The sequence below is a fragment of the Syngnathus leptorhynchus genome, chromosome 5, assembly GCF_054491065.1.
Source record: "Syngnathus leptorhynchus isolate UIUO chromosome 5, UIUO_Slep, whole genome shotgun sequence".
Lineage (NCBI taxonomy): Eukaryota > Metazoa > Chordata > Actinopteri > Syngnathiformes > Syngnathidae > Syngnathus > Syngnathus leptorhynchus.
Window position 1 is genome coordinate 15,150,180 of NC_141199.1, and position 26,269 is coordinate 15,176,448.

Genomic DNA, 26,269 nt, shown 5'->3' on the forward strand with positions numbered 1-26,269 from the left:
AGCAAATATGAAATTCAAATATGTAACAGCGTCAAGAGATAGCAACGGGGACACAGCACTCAAATTGTCCCCCCCCCCCAAAAAAAAACGGAAAACACCTGCGTCGCACTTCAAAAAAAAAAAAAAATTCTGTCCTTGACCAAATCCTCTTGCGATGAAAATTCAGCTCAGTCTGTGGATTAGAGCAGGCAAGCGGTCGAGGGCGAGAGAAAAAGGGAGCAGATGCCACCGATATGAGCCGCTAGGTGAATTATTGATTAGCATGCCTGAAAGAAAAGGAGGCAGAGGACGGCCAACGAGCTGCGACGTAAGTTATAGGAGGAAAACTACTGGCTTTATTGTACACATTAAAATGGCGGTGGACAGAGTTGGAAGAGCAACATGGAGGCTTCAAAGCTACTTTTAACTCTTACACCGCACAAGACCCCATGCAGGAGGATTTGGGGGGGCCCCACAAACAGTCTAATGACATCCATCCATTTTCGATAGCTTAAAAACGCACCGCAGCAAGAGTTCACATATCCTCCAGTTGGCTGACGTCGTCGTATATGACCTCGTCGACCCCGTCCTCACTTTGCTTCTCCAGGCAACGATTTACGGCATCCACGATAGTTTTCAAGCGACGATCGAGGGCCGAAAGGTGGGGCTCCGTCAGCAGCGGGGCCACGCCGTGCAGGGGATCGTGGGAAAGCGAGGCCCGCATGACATCGCTGAGGCGATACTGCGGCAGAGAGAGGAGGCGCAGCCGTAGCCAGGTGGAGCGGCGGATTCTAGAATACACACATATATATAGTATATATATAAATATACACACACACACACACACACACACACACAAACACACCTGCAACACTGCTCCAATGGCACCAAGATGGACGGCTCATCTTTAGAGTGGCGCCCGAATCTGCATTGACAACACAGTGACAGCATAGTTGCTTGGACAACCAGTGACAGACATTTGAGAAAAAACTGCACTCACGCCCGACCGTTGTCAAGGTGTAACAGGAACGTGTCATTGCCGAACTTCTCGAATGTTTCGTAGTGGTGTCTGTCCATGTTGCCTAGAGGATGAGTCAGAATTTAACCAGTCATTGTTTAAAATGAGTCATTCATCAATCTGAACAAGTAATTGCATCCCAATTGTGCCACAAACTGGACATTTGAAAATAACAAATGTAAGAATTGTGAAATAGAATAGGTCAAGCATCGGCCGATGAATGATCCGACAAAGTGTGACCATTAGTCATTTATCATTATTCGAATAATAATAGCACGTTATTTCAGATGTCCACATATGACAGTTAGGCAAGATGTACTGTGACGTCTTTGCTACTTTGTAATAAATCAAACAAAATGGCGGTCGGTTATCATGAAAACAAGACAACCTTTTTAATAAAAAAGCAACACGGATGAATGTACAAGAGGAAAATATTTCAACTGCGTCTTTGAATGTATCACATGGTACAAAAGACAACAACATTTCAGTCTGTCGTTTTCTGCTGTGTTCAATCAAAAGGGCACCAACAAAGAATGAGAGTTGAATTAATATGTTCACCACCTAAAACTCACTTCTTCATTCTGAAAAACTAAAATAACCCAACTGTAGGTTAAAAAGGGACCAATTTGACCCAGCTTTTTGGCTAGGTCGTGCTCAGAGATCTTTCCAAGATGTCTGTACAAGCCCTTGAATCAAAAAGCCTGCTCACAAGGCGAACCTTCCTCAAACTACACAAGGAAGGCTCCAATTCGGTAGGAAGCGGAACTGTTGTGATTATATTAAAATCATCTCGTCCTTCTTCTCCGGTATCCAAGTCCTCCAGATAAATGGGACAATGATAAACTTCCTCGATGTTCCGTGGACGTGGAAAGTGAGCGTCTTTCACGTGCGCCTTGATGCAAATGAGAGGCATGGAGTAAGACTGCGGAGAAAGGGAATTTTGTAAAGCGGTCCTGTGCACGTCCCACGATGCTCCTTTTAGTTCCAGGTCGCACAAGTCCACCATATCCTTCGGACGCGGGGTGAATAAAGGATCGTCACGAACCTGGGAAGATGAGAAGAACGTTATCCACCGCGTGGTGAAAGGTGAGAGCAATCATGGGAATAGTAGAGTTTGCATTTTAGCGGCAATTAGCATTACCTCAAGGTGCAGAGCGATATCGCTTGTGTACTTGTGATTTACTTGTGCTGCCTTTCTCCTCAGTGCCACTAGAAAGCCCTTGGCGTGGGCGAAAGCAGACAAGCGGTAGGCGGCGCGCGGTGCCGAATCGTTATCGCGCCACAGGTAAGCGCTGAGTAGCTCCGCCCGTCTCTGTAAACGCGACAATGCGGTGAGCGTTGGGAGGGACAGGAAAGTCTCCGTTATGTATCGAAGCGGCTGTCGGAGGCGAGAGAGAAGCGAGGAGACCGAGCCGCTCAGCTCGTGCCACTCGGCCAGGAGGAAGTCATAAAGCGGACTCTGGAAAACGTCCCCGGCGTTTCTCGCTCGGGTTTGGTTTTGTTGCGTGAGGTAATCCTGCAGAGCATGTAGACGCTCTCTGGCCTGGCTAAGTTCCGGTAGCGTCGCCAAAGCATTGCTGGAACTCGCGGCGAGTCCGTGAGGAGTTTGGGAGGCCCGGAGCATCTTGTTCAGATTGCGACTGTTGATTTTGACCATTTCAGCCTCCACGTCAGCGCTGAAACCCAACAGAAGAGGCTCGCTGAGGTCCTCGGCACGTAGCAGCAGCTGTCCGTCCAGCTTTCGTTGGAGGTTGGCAAAATCTAAAAGTATGAAAAGGGAAACAAAAATTTCGATCATGCAAAAAGTGGATTATTGTGAAAAATGGTCACGTTACCGCCGTGCTCAGCGCTGATGATATTGGCGAGTACGTGTGGTCCGCTGGCTTGAGGTGGCGTTGCGCTGAAGCAGGTTTCTACAGTGTTTAGCACCGCCTCGGAATCGGCAGACTCCAGAACATGTCCGCCGTGCACAAGGTTGACTAGGAATTAAAAAAAAAAAAAATCAAAATGATTCAACACATTTTAAAAAGATGAATTCAATGAATGGTTGCTCGTGTTGCATCACCTGCGATGTATTGTAAAGTTTTAATCTTGTCATGGCACAGACTGGCGGAAGAAACGAGGGCATCCACCAAAGCGACAAGATCTGACTGGCTCCTTCATGGGGGAATAAGTGAAAAAATAAAAAATTATTTAAAAGCAGCGCTATCATCGGCTAGTTAAACACGTTTCCAGTTCTCACCAACTGTAGATTCTGGCCTGGCCCGAGTATTTGTAGGCCTCTCTCTGTAGCAAGACAGAGTGGAAGGTTGCACATCGCAGAAGGATCTCCGTGTCGTCGGCCGGGCTCCCCGACAGATATTGCAGGGAGCAGCTCAACTCTTCCTTCACGTTCCAGGAGCAGTCACAAACCAGAGGCAGGCCATGCAATCGCACGGATGCTGGATTCCATTGACATCAGGACTACATTCATTACCACAACACGGCCAAATGCGACAATCGACACACACGTGAACGAGAAAATTTACATCGCACTGCAATTTATTTAAGAGGGGTGGATATTTTTTGTTTATGGCAGCACAAAGGTCTGACAATTAGATGCCCCTGCAAATTTATTCATTATTTTGTGACATGGGGTGAAAATGAAAGATCGGCAAGGGGGAGGGGGGGTCAATTTAAAACCTACCGGGTAGGAAGGTCTGCGTCGTTTCTTCAGTCAGAAACCAAGCTCTGAAATCTGGATGAGGACTATTTATGTGCTTTGTAGCTGCGGGAAAATTAAGAGACAGAGGGTGTAATCAAATAATAATAATAAAAAAAAAAAATCACTGTACATGTCTGGTTTAAATTTTGCAAAGTCTTCAAACTGTCTTTAAAATTGTTGACTTTAAACCGCTTACCTCCATAAGGAGAAAACAGCTGATTGAATCGTGCCACGACTTTAGCATCCCAATGCTCCAGCAGGTGACAATTGTTAAAAACAAACCAGTGACCTTCTCTGATTGATTTTTCCAAAGAAAAGAGGATGAAGTCACTGTCACAAAGTCCTGCGATGGAAATGACTTTCACCTGGACCATAAATAATTATAATTTTAAAAAGGTGAATCTCAATATGTATCCAAATGACATCCGTTACACTTACCTCCTTTGTATCTGTTGCCATTGAGGCCAAGAGCTTTACTAAGTGGACAGGCTGAATGTTTGTCCACTTATCTTTGGATGGAGGAGGCCACGTTAAGATGATAGGTCCCTTATGCTCCGCAAGAAATCTGTAAAGAGCCCCGGGGTTGGCGCAGTGAGGCGCTGAGTGGCGAGGTGGGCGAAACTGGCGGGCCGCCATGGCCTCCGCTAGCACTTGTGTGGAGTGAGGTCGCAAGGTCTTTGCGAGGAGAGCCCGCTGCATCAAGGACAGATGGGAGTGAGAGTCGCATGGGGGCGGTCCCGCTATGACGGAGGAAGGCGAGCGCAGGTATTCACGCCACTCCTCGCGTGAAGAGGTCAGAGAAGCAGTCAGACCTGTGAAGTCTGGAATCTTCTCTAAACAGAGGAGGTCAGAATCAACCTGAGGGGATATCAAATGATCCTTTGAGGAACCTGCAGCTGGAGGAATCCCATGAGTATCTGCGAATCCCATGAGTAAGGCCGTCCGCTCCGGTTGAGAGCAAAGTTGGTTGGTCTGCATCACGGCCAGAGTAAACAAAAACTTGAAAACTGGAGCGTGGCTCCTAAAGAGACACGGCCTATAGTGGAACATCAATTTCGCCACCATCTTGTTCCTTATCTCGGGTATTACCCCACCTATCACCGTCCCGGTGCCGTACGACATGAGCCTACTGGTCTCTTTGGCAAAGACCTCCTGCATCACTGCCATGAAGGCAGATAATGGAAAGTAATAGGCGGGGGAGAGGCGGGACACCTCCTGCAGAGCCTGGTAGAAGAGCCAAGCCAGCTTGATCAATTGCTGAGGAGCGGCCAGCATGGGCGTGTGGAACTCCTGCCTCTCATCAACCAGCTGCAATTCCGTCTGAGCGTAAGACATTGATTCCCGGACCTTGACCAATTGCGAGAGGAACTCGGGGGCTTGCATTCGGGTGGTGTCGGACTGCAGGACAGAGTCCATCACAGAGTCCTAAAAAAAAAAAAAAAGATGGCGTCCTGTTAGCTCTCTCTCTCTCTCTCGCAGGAGACAAACGTGATGAGGTCACCGAAGATCGGAAAAGTGTCGTCGTGGAAACGCCCGCGCGACTCACCTCCTCCGCGACCAGCTTCCTCTGCATTAGCTGCTTGTCATTCTGTATCCGCAGGTGTTGAGTCATCAGCACTTTGCACTCCGACTGCAATAGCTGCGTCAGCATGAGTTCCTGGACCTGATCCGAGCTTGTCGAGAGGTCAACCACATCCACCTGAGCCAGTATGGATGGATGGATAGCTGAGCAGGAAGAAAGGACAATCAAGAACCGGCTTTTTTGAAATCCACATTTTTATCTAAGAGGTGAAGTTCTAGTTGAGGCTTCTTACCGCTACTGAGCAGTCGGGCGGGATAGTGGGTGCTGAGCAAGAGGCAGAAGTCAGGGTTTGTCTGCTGGGCAGGTTGGTTCGAGCCTGGGGGGCAACTTGCAGCGGGACGGGCCAAAGTTGCGAGAAACTGTGGACTGACTGGAACACGCTCGATGTGAGTCACCAACACTTTCATGCCTGTAATAAAAACAAGATATAAAGGTGTGAGCTGCCTGATTGTTGATAAAAAAACAATGACTCCAGAGTTAAATTCAAAAGGTGGATTCATTGGACTACTGCTACATCTCCAATATGTCCGATATGCTAATTTATCAATTTCAGGGTTTGTGTGTGTACATTATTAAACATCATTTAATAATGATGTAAAAAAAAATTGTACATGGAAGAGACTGCTAAATATTTTATCATTCTTAACTTTCCACTGTACCAATGCAATTCAAGAAGTTATTCAAAATATACTTGATTTTTTTTATGTTTTTAATTCATCTTCTAAATGTTCACGGTATTCACAATTGCGAAACTTGCGCTTTTCAATTCAAAAGTTATACCGCGTAATGATTCCAGTTACCTTTCTCGGCAGCCAGGTCCAACTTGCACATTAGCTTTGGATCATCAGCACAAACCACAATGTCACACTCAAATTCTTTCCCCAGAGTGACGTCGTCTCCTGTTTCGCCTTCAGAACAGAAAAACCAAAGTGTTGTTTCTTCGGTAGCATTTCGAATTTGTAATGGTCTCCAATGAGTATAGCGAACCGACTCCAACCTGTAATGACCCCATTTTTGGAGTTGATCTCCAGATGATGCTTGGTATCTGCTAGTAGTGGCCAGTATTTCACCCAACTCCTCCTGCAGCCCCATAGCAACAGCTTCAACACCAATCTGGTGGTTACAGTCTCATTCGCCGGCCACACTTTCACACCCAACGCCCGACACAGGAGTGGCTGCAGCGTTTCGGACAGAGCCACGGGAAATCCCGAGGTTAGCTGAGGTGGTTCGGCGGTGGATGTGAACAGGGAACTTCTGGCATCTCTGGGATTTGGATCGATGATTCCTGTGCGGCACAACACTCTCCACTTGCCGAGCAATTCGGTGCGTACATCAGCAGAGAAGGGGCCAAAATAGGAGATGATGGCAGCCAGGAAGATGGCGTCTCCCGGTAATCGTTGTCTCTGCAGTTGTACTTCCTGAAGGAAAACAAAAATATGACGACACATCTAGTCATCATGCAAATAACCGTTGACCGTTAACCTTTCATTGATTGATGATGTGGAAAAGCCAATTATGGTCTACCAATGATGTCATCAACCCAAATAAAAATCCGATGTATTTGTATATGTTCTGCGTTACCCGAGCTCGATCCCTCCACACTCTTGCGTGTTTCGCCAACAGTTCCACAGCATTGGCAGCGGTTCTCTCCAAGGCTTCAGCTTTGCGTAGCAGCAGCAATTTCTCGGCCAGCAATTCCAGCACAGGCTGTAGATCATCATCAAGCGCTTTAAGACAACATTTGATTCCCTCCATGTGGTCTTGGATCTGCTCAAGTTGTTCTTGCGCCCTTATAAGCATGAGGTCCAGCTGCTTCCTGACCATCAGTTGGTATATCTTTGTACCGCAATTGTTGACGGAAAGGATCCAACGGCATAGAGTCTCGCAGGCCTTGCTCACTTCTCGGATGGATTCCGGCACAAAGATGGGGTTTTTAATTAACTCGGCGAGCTGTAGCATTTGGACGTCTATGAGACTGTAGAAGTCAAATTGGACCAGGCACTGGGTAGGGGGAAGAAAAGTGAAAAATATTTCTTTAAATTATAATGAAATGATCCCGTGTCATTTGCTTTGGTAAAGATACCTTATACACGTTGCATTGTAAAAAGAGTCTTTTTGCATTGGCCCAGCCGAAGGGCCGCTCAAAAAGCAAAAGAACGGCATCCATGACCAGCACCACCCCATCAGGCGGATCTCTATAGTGGCGCACTTCCTCGAGGTCTAATGGGTCCAGACTATGGAGCACATTGAGCGCTGCCTGAAAATATGGACTCAGCTGAAAAAAAAAAAACATCAGTGTCTCTAAATTCATTTATGACCAAGCATTGTGTCATCAGTGAGGTGTTACAAATCTATTTCATTCGTCACCTCTTTCTCGGATTCAGCGATCCGGTTCCCCAGGATTTGAATTTTTCTCTCCTGCTTAGCACATTTGGTTTCAGCTTTTTGAAGCAAATGTTTCTGGTCCTCTATGGCTCCGAGGAGCTCATCCACACGCTGAAAGGAGAAGAAGAAAAATATTTGCAAAGACATACAACGTGCACTTTTCGAGTCGTGTACCCTCTTACCTTCTGTATCTCGGCAACTATTCCCTGCATTCTAGTTAACTCCTGTTTGTACTTCCTGGCAAGGTTATCCAATGCATCCAAATGAGACAGAGCAGTGTTAAGCCTGTACAAAACAAATGTTCATCATAGATCAGAAAACAAATTGGAAGCATTGAAGCTAACTGCTAGCTCAACACAAATTGTGAATATTTAGAAGAGGAAAATCTCGACCTGTTGGATCGACTCTCCAATTCGCTTTGCAGAACTTTGCAGATGTAACCAAAATGAGAAATGAAGACCATATATGTATATGGATTAAAAGGCTGCGTCATTAGAAGGACCAAAGCGTATTGATATGCAGACTGGTGGATTCCCGCCATTGCTACGGCCAAGCCATCTGGCGAGCCTTGTAGTTTCACTGGGGGGGGGGAAATCTGCAGTTATTTTCGCATCATCACCGCTTAACAGAAACAAAATGGCGTTTGCAGTTTAACTTACAGCTTTGACAAATATTTTTCAGGTGCTGAATAGCAACTTCTGCCAAAGACTGGCTCAACCAAGGCTGATATATCTCCACACAGCAAAGGCTGAGTGCCTTGCTAGTTTGTGCCTAGGTGACAAAAATATCGTTTTAATAAAGGACCCATCTACAGTGATGTAGAAATCGTGGAAGCAAAACACACTTATTGCGTATGTACAATACCGACATCAAATACAACGAGAGCGATTCAAAAACCTTGTGTTCATTGTTTCCAAGGCTGGCTGATACGACGGCAGGCATCAAGATGAAAACATGCACGTCACGGAGGTTTTGACACAAGTACCTGTGAAAAAAAATAAGAGTCATTGTCACCATTATATAAGCAGAGGTGGCAATTTTGGGTTAGAAACTAACTTGTTCCTTACTTGTCGAAAATCCAGCTGTCCAAGAGGAATCTTTTTGTTTTATACACAGCGGTCACCCTTGAAACAAGCTTGGCCAGCTCCTGGTCTGTGTAGAGCCCCGGGTAGGAGCTGAGGGCTACCAATAGCTCTTCTCTAACAGAGGAGCTGATATTCTCATGAACCAGTATGATGGTTTCAATTTGACGAACTCGAGTTTGATTCCCAGCTCGCTTTAAAATCTTATTTAATTCACTTTGGTTCCCGGAGTGTACCTCTATCAGTTGGCAGCCTGAAACGTAGGCCGCTAAACGAACGGTGGTTTTACGTCCTGTGCCGCTACCCGAGGCCATTAGTAATCCGTGACCTCCTGGAATTAGCAGAGCCCTGAAAATATGCAACATCTGACACATCCTTTGTTTGTGCACAGCATATTTGAATGCAAAGTGGCTTTCCACATCTTGTTTGTCGTTGTCTTTGACGTCAATGTGTGACAAGAGGTGATCTATCAGCACACTGAGATTTTGTGGTTGATATGAGCTACGTTTGAATATGGGGAAATGATTTCTAATAAGCTCCGGGCCATACGTAAGGTTCGGCACCGCTTCCAGCAAGCGCTGAAGAAACGTGGCCTCCATATCGAGGTTAGATTGCACTCGAAAGTGGGCTGTTGCTGCCTTGGTGATGAGTGACTGAAGTTTATTTCTTCCATCCTCCGAGTTTATCCGATCACCAAATGTACGCATGCACTCGTGCGTCCAGAGATGCAGAATGCTGAGCTCCATGGCTAAAGGCTCTTGAGGGACCGGGGAACATTTCGATTTGAACTTCGGGTTAAGCGGCTCTGCTTTTGGAAGGACTGGCTGCCATAAGCACATCCCTTGAAATACCTTCTTCAGGTCATGGTGAGAGAATAAAAAATAAGGACTTTGTTTAGTGGGCTGGAAATTGTTGCAAACGTCTTCGTACAAATTCTCCGTGGCTTTGATGATGGAACGTATGGTGTCCGACACGCTCGGGAGAAACGGCGCGTCCCTGAGCCACAGTTTAAGATGAGGCGAATGAATAGAAAATATCGCCTCCGCGGTTGAGCTCGGAAGCGCAAAGACGGAGAACAGACGCAACAGCCTGGACGATATGACGCTAACGTGGGGGTTGTCCAGTTCAAAGACACAACAGGTAGCCAGGTAGCTGATGAATCCAGGACTGAGCACCTTCAAGTGGTCACAATCAAATGTCACCACCCCTCCTTTAGAAATACTTTGGCGTAGAGTCTCTAAGATTTTGGAAGTCTTCCCAGTCACATCTTTTAAAAGGAACATTGGAAAATGATGATTAAAATTCTGGTTATTTGATTTGGTAACGTACTGACTCACCACGAGGCGTCTCATGGAGGTCATCCACGTAAAGCGTTAGGCCTGGTTGTTTGGCCATGACCCCCTTGGTTTTTTGACAGCTCTTCTGGTAGCTAATTCCACACAGCAAATGGCGCAAATCTGTGGGAGCCTGCATAGAACTAGCTGGGATCTTTATGTGTGGCTTATCGAAACACAACAGGGTGTTACAGACGGTAGATTTTCCGGAACCAGGTTCTCCTGCCAGCAGCACAGGCTGAATTGCTTCCAACATGACGGAAAGTAGGCAGGTATATTTCCAGTGCTGTGTGAAAACGGTGATCATTGAGTTTGATAATACGGTATGGATAATAAATCATTCAAAACCAACCTTGGGAGTGATGTACTTTGTTAATAACGTATTGTTGGCGTAGATCTTGTCGTCGATATTAAAGAAGTACTCAAAGACAGTCCCTCCGTCCGGAACCGTAATTTGAGATCGACTGTCAAGCAGTACTTGGCGGGCAACGGTGTCAAACTGAGACCAGAGTCTGATGGAGCAAGAGAAAAAAAACAAATGTCAAAGAAAATATGGCGTATAGTTTACAAATGTAAGGTCATAAGAATATGAATTCATGACCTACCGAGGATGGAGATGTCCGCCAAAGCCCCAAATATAAGCCAATAGAAAAAGATCTCGATTGATATTAAAATCTCTGCCTGGAGGTATATCTGGTGGAATAATCGTTGACAAAAGTAAATAACGTGCGCGTGTGTAATTATTCAGATATGTTCATACTTGTAGATTTGCAAGTACCTTACCTTTTGGATCTTTTTGCGCCGTGGCTTGATTGCTGTTGCGTTTGCTGGTAAAATGATGCAGGAGGGCACGAAGGATTCGAACGAAGGATGTGATTTCTGCCAGGCCGTACGCTGAGGCTTGACCTTTATTCCAAATGTTCTTCTCCTTCAACGAATTGAGAGTGCTGGAGAAAAGATCTTCTGAGAGCTGAGTCCACATTTCCAGGGTCGCTTGATCCAGCGTGAACCCGTAATGGAGAGAATCCATTTCGCTCTTCCACACAGACTTCCAAACGTCGGTGCCGGAAAAGTAGATAAGACTACAGCGGGTCACCGCAGAGGGGCTCGCGTCACTTAAGTCGGTGGTCTCCACAAGGAACTTGAATCGTGATTTAGGCGACATGATAGTTTCACCAGATGGGATGCTTAAATATGGCTTAGTAAGATCACTCAGTGTGCTTAGGTGATCTAGCCAGCAGGGTTTTCCGAAGGGCTCTCCATCCATTACCAACCATTTGGTCGTATGATTAGACTCTAATTTTCCAGAATTGCGTCTTTCGGAATCTCTCAATGCCTTGGTCACAGCTCCATCTTGCCAGCCGGTTTCATCACAGAATCCACCAAATAATTCCTCATGGGACATGGCGTTTGGAAATAAGACCACGGTGTTGACAAAGCTCCAATCTGAAGCAGCTTTCAATCGTTTTGCCTCGGCGGCATCCACGTTTTCATCTTCGTCTTCTGTTTTGTTTGCAAGGCGACTGAGGCCTCCTGCCAGAGCATTGTAACAGGTTGATTTTCCACTTCCGCTGGGTCCGAGAAGAATGACTGCGTGAGAGAAACTCAAGGTCTGGTAGAGTGTAAGAGCTTGGCAAATAGTTTCCGAGTCAGAGTGCAACAGGAGTTGATCTAATTCTTCTGACACGGCTTCTTGAAGTTGGTAGTTTGGTTCATCTCGAGTATATTGTTGAATAAAAGGAAACTGACACGCGATAGGAAACAATTCTTTGACGATGGAGTTGAACTGTGAGACTTTCTTTGGTGCATGCATAAATGGTGATAAGACTGAATGAATTGCTAGGATGACAGCTATCTCCTCCAATAATCCAGGGAAAATCGCTTGCTCTTCATCCTCACTCAGATCGTCGGCGTTCTCATTTTCTGGAGATTTAAGGATAGTTCGTAATACAAAGGACTGTCTGGCCCTACCTGAGAATTTCTCATCTCGGACCATTTGTCTGAATTGTTTCTCGGAGGCAGATGTGATATTCTGCAGAATGACAAGGTGGCTACTCGGATTTCTTGTCACAAAGTGAGGAAGACAGAGCGAGTCCCTGCTGAGGCTGATGAGGGATACCAGACGTTGACTCAAACACTTGGCCTCTTTAAAACCGAAGGAAATCAGCATTATCTCCACAATGATCCTGTTATCGGGACAGGTCAATGTCACAGGTCTGGTTGAAAATCGCAAACTTTGTGAAATTTCCGAGGCGGGTCCCTTGGATGAAATCAGAACACTTGCGTAGTTGGGGCTAACAGAAGTGCCGATCCCTGAGAATAGCATTGAGAATTCTGGATTAAACGTCTTTCTCCGCTCGTTGCTCTTTCTTGACCATCCGACAAAAGACTGGTAAATGTCCTCAAAGTGTTGCGCCAGTGATGCCTGGACACTTTGAAGCAGCAAGTCCACAGAGTCCAGCACTAACCAGGCACCTGTCAAAAGAGCACCTCGGAGCATCTTTTGAAAAATATCAGCCTTCATGTTTGGAGAGCAGTTTAGCATCACAACATATCTCCCCAATGCTTTACCTAGATGGATCACGGTATTTGTCTTCCCTGAAGACCAAGGTCCATTGACAAATCCACACCTATAGCTCTTCACGGCAAGAAGAAGCCCTAACATTACTCGATCTGTGCAGGGAGTATGCACCATTCTGAAATCTTCCGGACCAAAATACTCATAACCATACTCAAGTCTGTGGTCCAAAATGTCCACGTAACATTTCGGACCATCATGGGGACTCTGATCTTCTGAGCTTATAGAGTACTTGAGAGAACTCAGCCACTCAAAAGATAACGCCGGCTGACACTGCACGTCCAGGAGTTGCGTTAGTTGCTGCGCATGTTTCATTCTAAGGAGAACTAAAGCACGCAAGCATGTCATCGAGTATTTCGAAAGTCGTCCGTCGTCGTTAGACCTTGCGACTGCATCCCTTGCGGCCTGGCAAAAATGTTCCAGTTGTGTACTGTTGAATGCTTTCATCCTACTTATCTTAACGTTGCTTGAGTCCTGGAAAGCTTGATGAAGCTCACTGCACCAGACCGCCTCCTCTGCTACAAGAAGACACTGAAGAGGATATTTCGACGTCATATCAAGCACAGGCGATACGTGTCCACGAGAGTCTTGATGGTCGTTCCACTCGAGTTGTTTTCGTTCATCAGCACACTGACTCAGGAGATGTTCCATGGTTAACTTGAGTTGATCCTGAAACCTACTCAACCAAATCAAAACGTTGCGATTCGGTTCCACTGGAGAAAGGAAGCTGATGTGCTCCCGGAGGTTGCCAAAAACTCCAAATACCCGAATTGGTGTGTCAGGTGTATCCTGTGGTTCCACCGTGACAGATGTATCCTCCACTTCCAGCCACTGTACCCCTTTGAAGAATTTCCGTACAAAGGGTAATAGAGATACGAGGGTTGGTTGTAAAGAGAGCAGTTCCACGACTTCCATCTCACTGAGGAAGTAAAGTCTGGGAAATAATTTGCAGCGAGCATGGAGACGGTTTGCCATCTGCTTGGCGATAGCATTCAATGTCGACAGATCGTTGAGGAGAATTTGGCAGAGGTTAGCGCCATGAGGATTTTCTATTCCTGCTTTGGGACGGACAAGATTCAGCACATTGGGGTTGGATGAGTTGAACCTCATCATGGTCTTGAAACGCTCATCGACTGATCGGAATTGTGCCAGCTAGGGAAAAAAAAAAGTGGTTTTCATTGAATTGGAGATCTTTGGGTTCGGACAGCAAAATGGATATAATTGGCACATACCAAATCCCATCTTTGAACAGCTAAGGTTCTTTCTTGAAATATGTTGGTTAAGAAGATCCATTCTTGCTGGTAGATATCAAACAAATGCAACAACTTCTCTATATGGACAGAAGAGTTTTGAAATAACAACCCTTAGAATTGAATACAGGAGCTTTCAGAGGAAAATATTTACCAAGTTCTTGAAGTATGTGCATCCACTCTTCCACGTGTAACCTAAAGTCCACACTGTGCCGTGACCGATGCATGTTTGTCAATGTCATCAAATCCTTTTCTAGGTCAGTGAAGAGAAATTCTAGGCCTGGATGTTGCAAAAGTAAAAAAAACAAAAAAAATCCAATCAAGCACACAAAGAAAAACTGCTTTTGATTACTTTAAGCGCTTCATGATGAAATGAAGTCTTACCAATAATAATTCTGGCATCACATAAGGCGTCAGAAGAGGAAGTCTTTGCCAATACCTGTGACTCAGCAAGATTGCAACGAGGACCTGTACAGGTATGCGGCAGGAAAATACGCTCCGTCCATGCTTGTTGAATTTTTTTTAATGTTTTTTCCATGGAATTCTCCTTTATCGCATCGCTACGTATCTGAAACGCAACATTACTTGACTGAGTTTAAGAATGACTGGCACCAAAGGAAAGCTTGCAGTGTATTTATGTATGCACTATATCTTCAACAACATCTTTCCCACCTTGTTGATCAGTTCTCGGTGAAAGTCAAACGGTTGAAAAATAAGCTGCGCAAGAGTTGCGTTCTTATCGGAGGTTTGCCATAACCCGATACCTGTCAACGTGGAAAAGATCATTTCAACTTTATGAGTATCTCAGAGCACATTAACAATGCAAATCAGGTACTGGCCTCTGAAAAATATGCTCCGGTGTTTGGGTTTGATCGTCGGGCACCGAAACCCGGCCAAGATTTTAAGACGGCAACTTAAATCATCAATGGTTCCGGACGTCTCCCGAAGCACCGCGTCGTCGGCAGGTATGATGATTGCTAGCTTTGAAACTTGCTGCTGCCATTGAGTGATTTGCTCTTGAGCTTGTGACAATGCAAGCTACCATAAAGGAGAATTTTATGGAGCGTTGGCAGTCAGGCTCAATGACAACAAAACGAAGCTCGGTTTATAAATTTACCTCAGTGAACAGGAACTTGTTCCATTTGTGTAAAGATTGTCTGCAAAGAGCTGTTAGCTCCCATAGCTCCTTACGGGCAGTAACTTTAGGAATATCAGTCAGATCAGACAAGTCCACAGGATTTTCTAATAAGAAATGACATCAATTTTAGAGGATGTGATTTAGCTTTTTTTTCTTTTTTTTAATACATACAATTTTACAATTTTAGGACGCGATTAATAGAATAATAATGATTCCGTTTGTTCTCACCTATGAATATTTCACCGGTCTTAGACAACTGCTCCAGATTGGAGGTGGCCTTTTCCACACGAAGACTCATATAATTCAATTCGGAAACCACCTTGTCAGCATTTTGACGTGGATCAAGAAATTGCCCAGAGGTAGCATATGAGACTAAACATCTTAAATCAGAAGCCATCCATGGAAACATTGTGTCCAGTGCAGCAGCCACAGTGGGAAGGCGAGAACGCAACGTGCTATCTGCATGCTTCAAGTGGGAATAATAGCAATCCCACGTGTCTAACATCTAAATATAGAAGAACAAGCAAATTATTAAAGGTAGAGTGTGTGCAAAAATGAGATGAAAATCTTTTCTTTTTTTTTTTTAAATTGTGAAAGTTTCCTCTTTGTACCTTTTGAGCCAAAGCCAGTTCCTGGATGGTCATCTCTCTATAATGAATGCAAATACTGTCCTGGAGGGTGCGACTGTACTCCAAACGTGTCTGCATTTCCGCTAACATGTTCACAGACTTCCACACCTGAGGAGACATTTGACTGGTAAATGTCATTGTTCAATAAAATATTTACATCATTGCCCCTCACCTCAAAAATGAAAGATGATATACGGGTACAAAAAAAAAAAAAATGAAAGAAAAAGAAATCGAGATGGAGTTCTCCATACCACATCGACATATTTTGGCAGGTCATGCAAGTCTTTGGGTTCGGTCCTGAGAGCAGCGAGAGCTTCCTCCAAGTCCTTCAATAAGCTCTCTGTGCATAATTTCATTTGCTTCACTAACTCTTCCTGTACTTCATTTTCTATCAAACACAATTGCTGCCCTGGAAAAAAAAAAAAACTACGAACATGAACATTTGCACCAAATACGTATCCAAAATTGACACCGAATTTCTGTGCCATTTAGCAGACCTAGATGCTCCTTCATTTGGGTGTAGTGGATAATAAATAGCTGGTTGGATGTCGAGATGAATGAGGGAGCAGCGTGGAGTTCTTCAAGCCACTTGCGTAGCTTGGTAATTAGTTGGCAATATAGTAAAGCAGGTTGACCCTTCATGTTTTCTAAAGAGGCTTGACTCCATTGATTGATGAATACATGGACATCCAGTAACCATATGTAACATGTTAACATCTGTTGGATCTCAGACTCGGCTGCCTGTCCAAACAGTAGAAATTAAAATAATAAGAAGAAGACATATTAGGTAACAGCGGCGCTAATTTCTTGGCTTGCCTGCATTAGCTCTGAAAGATCTCTGTTGATACGCTTGCCCACGTCATTGATGGCAATGTACCACATGAGTTGTTCTTTGGATAGAGGATAATATGAGCCAGGCATTCTGCGGCTCTCCACGGTTATCATCAGCTTCCAATGAGGGCGTTGTTCTCTGATCCATTGACAACAGCTATAATGCGTGAGAGCAGGCATTCCATCATTGTCTTTTAGCTCACCTGGAAAAGTATGACAAAATAAAAAAAAACGGAAGAAACTTGGAGATTACAAGTACTTTTTCCATTAAATTGCTTTATATTTTTGCTCTTCAAGTGCTTTTGATTTATGTAATATAATTGTGATGTTAGTACTTGGTTAGCTTAGCTTAGTGAGAAAGCACATCAGCGTCAATATGTTCATTCAAAAAAGTACCTTGAGTGTCTATGTCAACAGGATATGGACTGCAGTTGGGGTCAGATGATTCATCCTGACAATCAAGGGGGCTGCTGACCTCCAGGAAAAATCCACAGGAGTCACACATCTACCAGAGGGAAGTCATAATGACAATTATAAATTTGCAGGTCAGAAAGCATTACATTTTTTTGGGAAACATGGAAATCACCTGGTTTATGGAGTCACCGGCAGTCAAAATCGCCTGAGTGAGTATTTCTCGGAAGAGATGTAAAGGTGGGTCGAGAGTTAGCTGATCAGCGCCAAGACGAAGATTAGTTTGGAAGAGGCAGATATTGTGAGAATTCTTTCTCTGATGAAGACAAGAATATTCAAGCTACATATTGCATTTAGGACTGTAGTAAAAAAAAAAAGCAAGTCGACTTTTTGTGACATTTCTGCTGTGAAAATTTCAAATCTACAAGACTGTTAACGCTGGTTTCAGGAGAGGTTGATCTGGTTTAGCTTTACGTTACCTTCAGAACGTCGCGGAGGAACATCGATATATTTTGCTGAACGACGGTGACAAGACTCTGCACAATAATGTGATTGACGAGAGTAGCAAAGTTGCCCAGCTTCTGCAGGACGTTCTCTGCGTGCACAAAGTCCTTTTGCAGCTCATTAAGGTGGGCCTGGTGCAGATGCATAGGCTTGCAACAATGATGTGGCTTGTTGGCATACTGGAGGTGCTCCTGAAGCTCTTTGAAGACCCTGGAACTCTCCTCTTTGGCCTGGAGAGAACATTACGTGGACTCAATTTGTTTCCTCCAACATTGGGGGCACTGGGCAATATATGGAGCTCCCAAGTATATTTGAATTTTGGATATTTTCTGATTTTCCCACAAATTATTTCACACATTTTTACCCGTCCCTTGAAGAAGACATCAAATGAATATTCATCAGAATCTTTGAATAATTAATTGGGGTTTGTAAAAATATCCTTGCCCCCAACCCCAGGTAAAAAAGCCAAGCTGGCCAGTACCTCTAAAAGACATTGTTAAAATAAATAAAACTACCTTATTCAGGATGCCTCTGCGAAATTGTGACAGCTGCTTTAAAGTGCTCCGAGTATTTTCCATACATGTCGCCAGAACTTTCTGAAATTCCAACAACGTGTACGATTTGGACTCATCCAGAGGTAGCAATTGTGTCACTTTCAGCTCCTCTATCCTTCTGTAGAAAAAGTACATTCTTAGTAGTGGTAATCCAAGTACTTCATGTTATTTCAAGACGATGAGAGATGAACCGCTAAAAGGAAAACACCGTTTAATGGTTACCCATTTGGACATGCATAATAGAAAATGAAAAGTCTCCACACATTTTTTCTTTGCCATCACTTGGAACCTATGTGGCAACATCCTAAAAAACAAACAGGTTTACTTAGTTGAAGTTTTGCTGATGTCTTGCGACAATGATTTTAGCCACACGACATTTGAGGAGCATTTTGTTTAGTCATGAATCTTAATTTTTTTTAATTCTTTCGGGTTAAGGCTAAAACCTTTCGCCACCTCGCCGCAAAGATTGAGACTGACCTGGATAAAAGGATGAGTCCGTTTCTGTACTGGGGGATGTTTGTTAGCAGTTGGCTCTGAACCACTTCAAATCTTCGCTTGTAAACAATCTCACGTACGTTTCGATACCATCTAGAACAAAAGACAAACAAATGCATACCGCCGCCGACCACGACGTTAGGCATTCGCGCGTGACACTTACAGAGTGACAGCATTTCGCAGAGTGAAATCTCTAAAGAAGGGGACTGCCTGCAAAGCTGTCCACAGGACCGACTCCCTGTGCCACTCTTCCAAAGAGACCAGTCCTCCGTAACCCGACTGTGTGACATGCAGCACCGTAGTGGAGGAGAAGACGTAGTGCTCGGAACCGGCCTCGCCGGCCGGGACCACGTGCAAATCGTAGGGTCTTAGGTGGAAGTGACAACAAAGGTACATCTTATGCGGCATCTCGGTACGCTAGCTGTCGGTGTAGAAAAGCCAAGCTGTACCTGTACCAGCCACTCGCTTGTTCCTTCAAGTAAAACACTTTTAGTTCTCCCACATGTCTTTGCTTGAGGAACAACTGCACCAGCTCCATAGCTGTAATGGGAACTTTTTCAACAAGCGTTGCCCTAAAATAAAAAAATGGAAAAAAATAGAATGACTTTATTGTTATTGTACCACTGATGCACAATATTTTGAAATAAGAAATAAGAAAAGAAGTTTTGGGAATGGATTACGCGGCTTTTGAAAACGTAATACGCTACATATGTGGTGTCAGAGACTAAAAAACATTCCTGATTAATTGTGTAAGGCACCTCTGCGCTGCGGCTTCATCAGTCGCGATGACGGAGATGTCAGCGGATGACGACAAGTGCTTCTGTTTTGGTTTCTCAGTCCATTTTCTCTCTGTGACGGATTTCCGGGATCCTGAAAGATGAGGGCTTCCAGGGCAAACGCTGGGACCGATGGAAGGAAGATTGAACAAGTCCCTCCTTGTGACTCTTGATGTAGATTTTTCTGTAGAACTGAATAAATAGGACGTTATTGGATTCTGAAATCAATTCACCATACTCACAAATGCATTTAAAACCTGAGCCAGTTGAATCAAACACAAAGCTGACTTCTATATAAATGGCAAAAGGTTGTTTGTCATGAACAAATTCAAATTTCACTTCCCATGTGCTCTCATTTACCTGTGTGTCGCTTCATCAGCAGTCCTACCGGGAATGTCGTTGCATGATTCGGAGGCCGTCGTCGAGTGGTTTTCCATCCATTTTGTTTCTGCTAATTGCACTCGAATTGAGGAACAAGAACTTTCAGGAGAGACGCCCATAACAATGGCGGGAAGACTGATGAAGTCCCGCCGGGTGACTCTGGATTCATCTTTAACTGGCAAACTGAATGAGTGATTAAAATCAGACGTGAATTGATGTTTGAAATTTCACCGCCGCTATAATACCTCTTTGCCGTTTCATCTGAGAAGTCAGTGCATGATATTGATGCTCCTGACTGAACTCTTTCTTTCCGTTTGGACTCTGGCAGGACTTTTACTGATCCGGTTTGAGCCACAGCAACGGGGCTGACAGGAGAGTCTGCAGCACCAATGATGGAGGAGGGATCGAAAAGGCTCCTGCGCAGGGCGGATGCAGAAGAAGAAGATGGCGCAGGCCATAGTGGCGGCAAAGTGGCTAGACTGCTGCGAATCGCAGACGGTTCCTTTTTCTTTGGCTTAGCTTGCGGCTTCCCGCTGTCTGTTGATCGCTTCAGAGGTTCCATGGTGGGACTCGTCCCTGTGAAGTGGCAGCGAACATGCTGCGCCAATATCGTCAGCAAATTTCACCAACTGGGTCTTTTCACATTTTTCTCTGATCTTGTGAAGGAGGAACACAGTGATTAGTGAAAAGTGCAAGTCTCGTTCATAAACAACATCGCAATAATTTTGCTTGCTAACTACAAAATTCTCTTCACACTGACAATACTGTCATCAACCACTTTAGTGATAGCCAACTCCATAGAAAAAATGAAATAACAGAAATATGTTCAATTTCATGAAATTTGTCAGTAATAATTTATTGTAATGTTAAAACGAGGGGTGTTTGATTTACTTACTTACTTACTTACTTACTTACTTACTTACTTACTTACTTACTTACTTACTTACTTACTTACTTACTTACTTACTTACTTACTTACTTACTTACTTTTTCTTTAATATTGGGAAATTCACTCGCAAGTGACAATCAAAATAAAGTGTAAATTTAATTTCAAAACTCAACATTTCTAATAAACGTTCATTTTAATTAGCTAAAGTTACATTACGTAAAACTAGCTAAAGTTTGTTCGCTAGCTTGAAGCTAGCAAACACACATGACGTAATTACCTGATGAAACAAGAAATTGTACGAAGGAAAAGCCAGAACTTACACTTTGGAGACCCCTTAAATTCTTTGACAATGACGTAGGGGTTGCGAAATGGCCAATTTCGTCGTTTTGGTCGTTTTAAAACGTCATGAAAGTGGTCGATAGTGTAAGGAGTTGAGAAGCTTTCTTTTTACCTGCATAGAAGTAACCACGGCAACACGCAGATTTCGAAAATCCGGAGCTCTTTGCTTGACATTGAACGTCACCGCATTGTCACGATTTGAGCTTTGCCCTTGAACTTTATAACTTGAATTTCTACATTTTATCTCACGAAAAAGATGACAAAATACACCAGAAGGACCGTCAGGTAGACAATTGATCATATCATGCCATTCTGTTATTCTTCTTTAAAGTACTCACTGTTAACTAAAAGTGTTCAATAGTCTTTCAAGTATGTTTTCATGAAGATGTCATAAAAATAAAACAGCTATGATTGGTAAATTTTCTGTTATTGAAATTCACCACCTATTGACAATTTCTGTGCCATATTAGAATATAAATTTAAATGTCAGGTTGTCAGAGACTAAATATAAATGTTCTCAAACCCTTTTCCACACTAAATCAAAATCTAATTCAAATAAACGAAATAATGATAAATACTACCAACTCTAGAACCCATTTTATAATTGGGATGTGACTTATTGACAATTTTAATGAGCGTTTCAAAAGAAACTAGATATAAATGTTCTCAAACCCTTTTCCACACTAAATCAAAATCTAATTCAAATAAATGAAATAATAATAAATAGTACCAACTGTAGAACCCATTTTATAATTGGGATGTGACTTATTGACAATTATATTGAGCGTTTCAAATTCCTCTGCTTGGCATTTTATTATATTTTTTTAAATAGTTTAATTTAGATTTTGTTGTTTGATATTACTGAACCCCACAACACACGATGAGAAAAAAGAATGTCTATTAATATACATAGAATAAATATATATATACATACACACACTTGTAAATTAAATATATAATATAAATATGAACCTACTCATCAGGAAGTCCAGGATGACCATGTCAATGAAGTCCACCAGCCTTGTGCCTTTGTCATAGGGCGCCGTCTTCTTGATGGTTGTGCAGTAATCTGGTTCCGTCTCCCATCTGAAATGCATTTCACTTGCGGTGACCTGACAACCCGTTTCAAGCCTCTGCATCCCATCTAAGCGCTCACTTTGCCAGTTTGCTGCGGCTGTAAGAGCGTCTCCAGGGTGATCGCCAGTTCCTCCGGGTAGCCAGGGAGAGATCGGGCAGCATGAGGGCCAACGAGGCCTCCAGGGCCGTAGGTCGGCCGCACACTGCGTGCTCTGTGGAGCAGTAGTAGGAGCACCGACCGTAGAAGCACACATTGCCCACTAGGGGGAGCCACAAGAGCATGGAGGGCCGTGAGAAGTAATGGCTGGAGGAACATTACGGAACTACCCTATCACAAAGTGTAGAAGTGAAATGTTAACCCAAGGACTACCAGGGGAGTTGAAAAATGTCCGGGCCAGTTTGTGATCCGTCGTGATGTCTTTAATCTCTTTGACCACATCCACCTGCCTCCCGACCACTGGGGGTACCCTGCGATAACCCAGAATCCTCCAGTGTGAAGAAGACATAAACAGATGAGTGACAGAATGAGCACAGAGAAGGACAGGCCGAGACACATGATGAAATTACAGTTATGACTCTTCTTTGGATTTTATGTCTGCGTGCCCCGTGGCACCATGCTGCCTCTCACAGGTCAGTCTTGATACGACAGGCAATTCTGTGTGGGATGTGAAAAATTGGAATGCGCGAGTTACGTCCTACCTGTCCAGGTGAAAGGCGGCAATTTCTGCATTATGTCGCTCAAAGTCAGAGAAGTAGTAGAGGTTGTAGTTCGTTTCATCATTTCTGTCCTGCCTGCAAGCACAGATTGAAGACAACGTTCATTTGTCCAATTTTGACCTTACTGTCAATCACGGGTGACTGAAGAGCAAAGTGGGAATTGATCACGGAATCGATTTTCTTTATCATTTAGTTGTTGTTGTTTTTATCTCTGAAGATCTCAGAATGATCTGAAGGATTTTCTTTAGCATTTAGTATTTAGTATTACTAATACTATAGTAATACTATTAGTATTTCTATCTCTGAAAATGTCTGAATGTAAATTTTGCTATGATCAACTCACTTCATGGGTTTGAACATGGCCTGCCCATAATTTGGAAATGACATCACCAGTTTCAGCTGTGTACCGCCGCTTTTCTGCACTAGAAGAATAAAGATGAGAGCGTTATTAGCCATGATGTACGACATCTAACTCGAAAGATACTTTGCTAACCCAACCTCGAATGATCATGATAGCTGTGTGAACGTAAAGCCGGGTACCATCCTCGGCTGAAAGTTCTTAAAAGCCTAAGCGTCAAAAAGAATGGAATCTGCATTTAAAAGCATCACTCCAAAAACTGCGAGTGTCAGCTACTCTACAAAATCCTTCCCTCCAATCTGTCCTCCAAGGACGAACATCCTTTTGACCTCCAGTGCTGGCTCTGGCATCGAATTTCATTCCATTCTTTTTTTAGTAACCCTCTTCAGATGCACTCATCCTGCGGTCCTTCACTTATAACCGTCTCGACTTTAGCGGCGGCAGCATTAAGAGGTGTTACCTGCGCTCACGATGCGGTGTGTGGCGAGTTGTTGGATCACAGACTCCATGTTGGGGTCCGGATGGGGGTAGAGCTGCCAGCGGGAGATGGTCAGGTGAAAGCGCAGCCAGGGGGGATGGCTGTCTCCGCTGGTGTTCCAGCGGACGTTTTCGTAACCTTCCTGGCTCGCACTCACCCTGCAGACACAGTCGTGGTCATTTGGAGTTCTGCCTCTTAGATTGGACATTTTTAGGATCTTTTGGATTATAGGTATCAAATTCAGGTCCTCAAATATTTGAGATGTTTCCCTCCTCTCCATCATCATTGTTGACCAGCCAGCTCGGTTAATTAGAAGCACCTAACTGGAGTCAAACTCGGTTTTTAGTTTTTAGACTTGGATTTGACACTTCTGTTATGAAGATGCAAAGTGGGTGTTCTATGTACCCCTTAAGCGGACTTACTATGTGTCATGTGACCTCAGGTGAAAAATCGGATCTTGACATTAAATCGGGGCATTTGTATCGGCAGTCAATGTTATTAACGCTTCTGACTACTGACCACATCTGGGAGCTCCTCTCAGACTTCATCTTTGGTATAACCCTCAACAACATATCGTCTTGTTGAATGGCTGACATGGGCAGTTTGTAAAGAGGGTGTTCAAACAGCGCCTGAAGTTTCGCCAGACTGGACGCAATAGGCTCAACAAAAGACGCTTGTACCAGTCCAATCCTTCTACTTTGGAATTTGTCCGGGGTTGCTCCTCCACGACCCTCGACACCGGGAGAATCTCTTTTAGGTCCGTTAGGTGGTGACTCGGCTAAAACTGCGATGGTCTTGGAGCCATAGCTTTTGTTTGCCAGTTGTTTTGAGAAGGGCACGCTGGTCGGTATCAGGGGGTCACAGGTTTGCCAGTACAAGGAAAGCGAGACAAAAGCCAGGAGGAGGTGAAAGAAAATGGAGACGAGCGCCAAGGACAGACAGCTCGTCCTGGAGCGACGACGCATTCTCCACATCATCTTTCTGGGTATAAAAAGAAGGGGGAGCAAAGTGACGACAGGGTAAACCAAATAGAGAATTCCTCCTAGCATGCTAGCTCCTACCTGAGCTAGCACACCATTTAACTTAAGACAAAGAACATTTAAACATCTATTAAGGAAAAAAGAGGAAACTTACTTCTTCAATTGAGCTTCTTCCCACGTTGCTGGAAGTTGAAAAGGAATATTCTGTATCAGCTACGCGGGTTAGTCTTTAGCTATTTGTTTGTATTGGGCCAGATTGGACACAGTGCCAGGTTAACGCGGTCCCACTCAATACACCAGTTTGAACTTTCGGAATTGGCAGAGACTCCATCAGGACTGTTGCTCAAATGCACTGGGATGTTTTTTTTCCTTTTCTTTCCCCTACGTCTCCTGGTGGTGTATTTTAAACAATCTTTTAAATGTTTCTATGGAAGTTGCAGCAGCACACTTATATGAATATTAAATTCTGTTTTCTACATCCTTACAAAAGAGAGCTAAGCAGTAACTTTCAGATGAAAAATTCATATCTGTTCTGGCCCGACGGTCGTTTCTGCTGCAATTTCTTTCTATCCCGAGGTGACTTTTGAAACCATCGCTCTACTTATTCTTTCTTCCACCTGTGTCTTTTCACTCGCCCCACGCACACTCGTGCAAATACTCAGAAGGTGCTGCAACCTTCATTTTCAGGTGCTGAGGTAGTTGCTAAGATACAGCGCTCAGCTTTCAAACTCGATGGAAACGTGGAATGAGGACGCAGTGTGTGGATAACAGTGAACTGAGCCCAAAATTGAACGGGAAATTGTGGTTCAGATGTCAGCTGGAGATCAATGTCTCTACTTTTTGGGTGCCAAAATTAACCTTAAAACCTTTGAGGATTTCAAAAACTGCCTGTACTTGAGATTCAATACCATCTAATCGTGCCAACAGGAGTGTGACTCCACCGATTAATATTTAACAATGAAGTGACAAAAGCGGTGGGAGGAGATATTTAAAGAAGGGCTTTTATTAATAATCAATGAGATGTGCCATATTGTTAGCAGCTTGGGAGGGGCGGACCATGTTTACAAGACCCACTGGAATCCTCACCAGAGTTGAAATTGTCCATGTAGCGTGTGCTAGCGCCAGTTTATTGCTAGCAGCGTATTTTGAGCAGTTGAATAATCACGGTTCAGGTGTTTGGCGATTCAGACATTTATGTTCAAAGATTCCGGAGGTCCGAAAATATCTTGACCTTAGAGACGTGTTCAGCTCTTGTTGTGTTAGGATCACAGGAGGATTCAAACACTATATTGTTTTTCTGTTTTTGGCTAGAGTGCAAAGTGACCTGATTGCATGTTTGGGTACATTAAACTCATTCTGTCAACAACTTCAGTGGGTCACGATGCCCTTGTGCTGGCATAATGCAAGGGACAATGACGTCACTTGAATTAGCTCGGGGAAAACCTATGAAATGTTATGTTGAAAGAAATTCCTTCGGAGTTTCTGACAAAATACCTTAAAAAAAAAAAAAAAAAAAAGAACATGCTGCTAAACTTATACCCTGCTTTGGGTCGTGCGCTAAACATTGTACATCGTAATAAGAATACTTGTCAAGGGTTTTGACTTTTATATCAAGGTAAGAAGTTTTCTTGAAAAAGTATAAGTGAGCTTCTTGGCTAGTTATTACCGACATAGTTGCGGAATATTTTTGTTCCAGTCAGACCCCTTTTGGATGCTTGCAAATATCATCTGCGCAAACATACTCACAACAACTTTTTTTTTGTTTGTCTTCTCTTTGGCTGATGATGAAAAGCGCTCGTC

At 43.9% G+C, this 26,269-nt stretch overlaps 2 protein-coding genes across 3 annotated transcripts; both read right to left on the reverse strand.

Moving 5' to 3' along the window:
- Window positions 1-24,466, reverse strand: LOC147057209 (extracellular serine/threonine protein kinase FAM20C-like). 2 transcript variants are annotated; one of them, XR_015066011.1, is made up of 13 exons: window positions 6,291-6,514; window positions 6,084-6,191; window positions 5,516-5,692; window positions 5,248-5,426; window positions 4,140-5,126; window positions 3,898-4,066; window positions 3,684-3,764; window positions 3,240-3,438; window positions 3,063-3,154; window positions 2,833-2,976; window positions 2,139-2,758; window positions 845-2,042; window positions 676-770 (listed from the first exon to the last, which is right to left on the reverse strand). XR_015066011.1 is itself a non-coding variant. In XM_085911511.1 (10 exons), the coding sequence occupies exons 1-10, from the start codon at window positions 24,464-24,466 to the stop codon at window positions 515-517; spliced, it is 1,611 nt and encodes a 536-aa protein (XP_085767637.1). In that variant the 3' UTR covers window positions 1-514. The 2 variants fall into 2 exon arrangements, 1 of the variants encoding a protein (XP_085767637.1); XM_085911511.1 differs by lacking the exons at window positions 2,139-2,758; window positions 2,833-2,976; window positions 3,063-3,154; ... (6 more) ...; window positions 6,084-6,191; window positions 6,291-6,514 and adding exons at window positions 21,836-21,945; window positions 22,016-22,196; window positions 22,307-22,422; ... (2 more) ...; window positions 23,472-23,647; window positions 24,009-24,466 and having other exon boundaries at window positions 1-770; window positions 845-904; window positions 980-1,061.
- On the reverse strand, window positions 14,497-20,989 carry dnhd1 (dynein heavy chain domain 1). The gene is made up of 19 exons (XM_085911509.1): window positions 20,841-20,989; window positions 19,877-20,287; window positions 19,611-19,814; window positions 19,233-19,442; window positions 18,924-19,046; window positions 18,638-18,841; window positions 18,457-18,567; window positions 17,941-18,097; window positions 17,401-17,655; window positions 17,097-17,237; window positions 16,907-17,015; window positions 16,496-16,713; window positions 16,177-16,420; window positions 15,931-16,088; window positions 15,662-15,787; window positions 15,279-15,555; window positions 15,030-15,154; window positions 14,752-14,950; window positions 14,497-14,676 (listed from the first exon to the last, which is right to left on the reverse strand). Exons 2-19 carry the CDS (start codon window positions 20,191-20,193, stop codon window positions 14,558-14,560), a joined length of 3,297 nt encoding a protein of 1,098 aa, XP_085767635.1. The 5' UTR covers window positions 20,194-20,287; window positions 20,841-20,989; the 3' UTR covers window positions 14,497-14,557.
- Window positions 24,467-26,269: the final 1,803 nt, after the last annotated feature.

Excerpts from the sequence above, each read along its gene's own strand:
- dnhd1 (XM_085911509.1), bottom strand. The coding sequence starts at position 20,193 with ATGGAACCTCTGAAGCGATCAACAGACAGCGGGAAGCCGCAAGCTAAG. Across the intron at positions 17,016-17,096 it reads CCGGTGACTCCATAAACCAG|ATGTGTGACTCCTGTGGATT; the intron begins GTGATTTCCATG and ends TCCCTCTGGTAG. Across the intron at positions 16,421-16,495 it reads ATCTTTCAGAGCTAATGCAG|GCAGCCGAGTCTGAGATCCA; the intron begins GCAAGCCAAGAA and ends CTGTTTGGACAG.
- LOC147057209 (XM_085911511.1), bottom strand. The coding sequence starts at position 24,466 with ATGATGTGGAGAATGCGTCGTCGCTCCAGGACGAGCTGTCTGTCCTTG. Across the intron at positions 23,076-23,471 it reads ACACCGCATCGTGAGCGCAG|TGCAGAAAAGCGGCGGTACA; the intron begins GTAACACCTCTT and ends TTATTCTTCTAG. Across the intron at positions 22,197-22,306 it reads GACATTTTTCAACTCCCCTG|TGGGCAATGTGTGCTTCTAC; the intron begins GTAGTCCTTGGG and ends GGCTCCCCCTAG.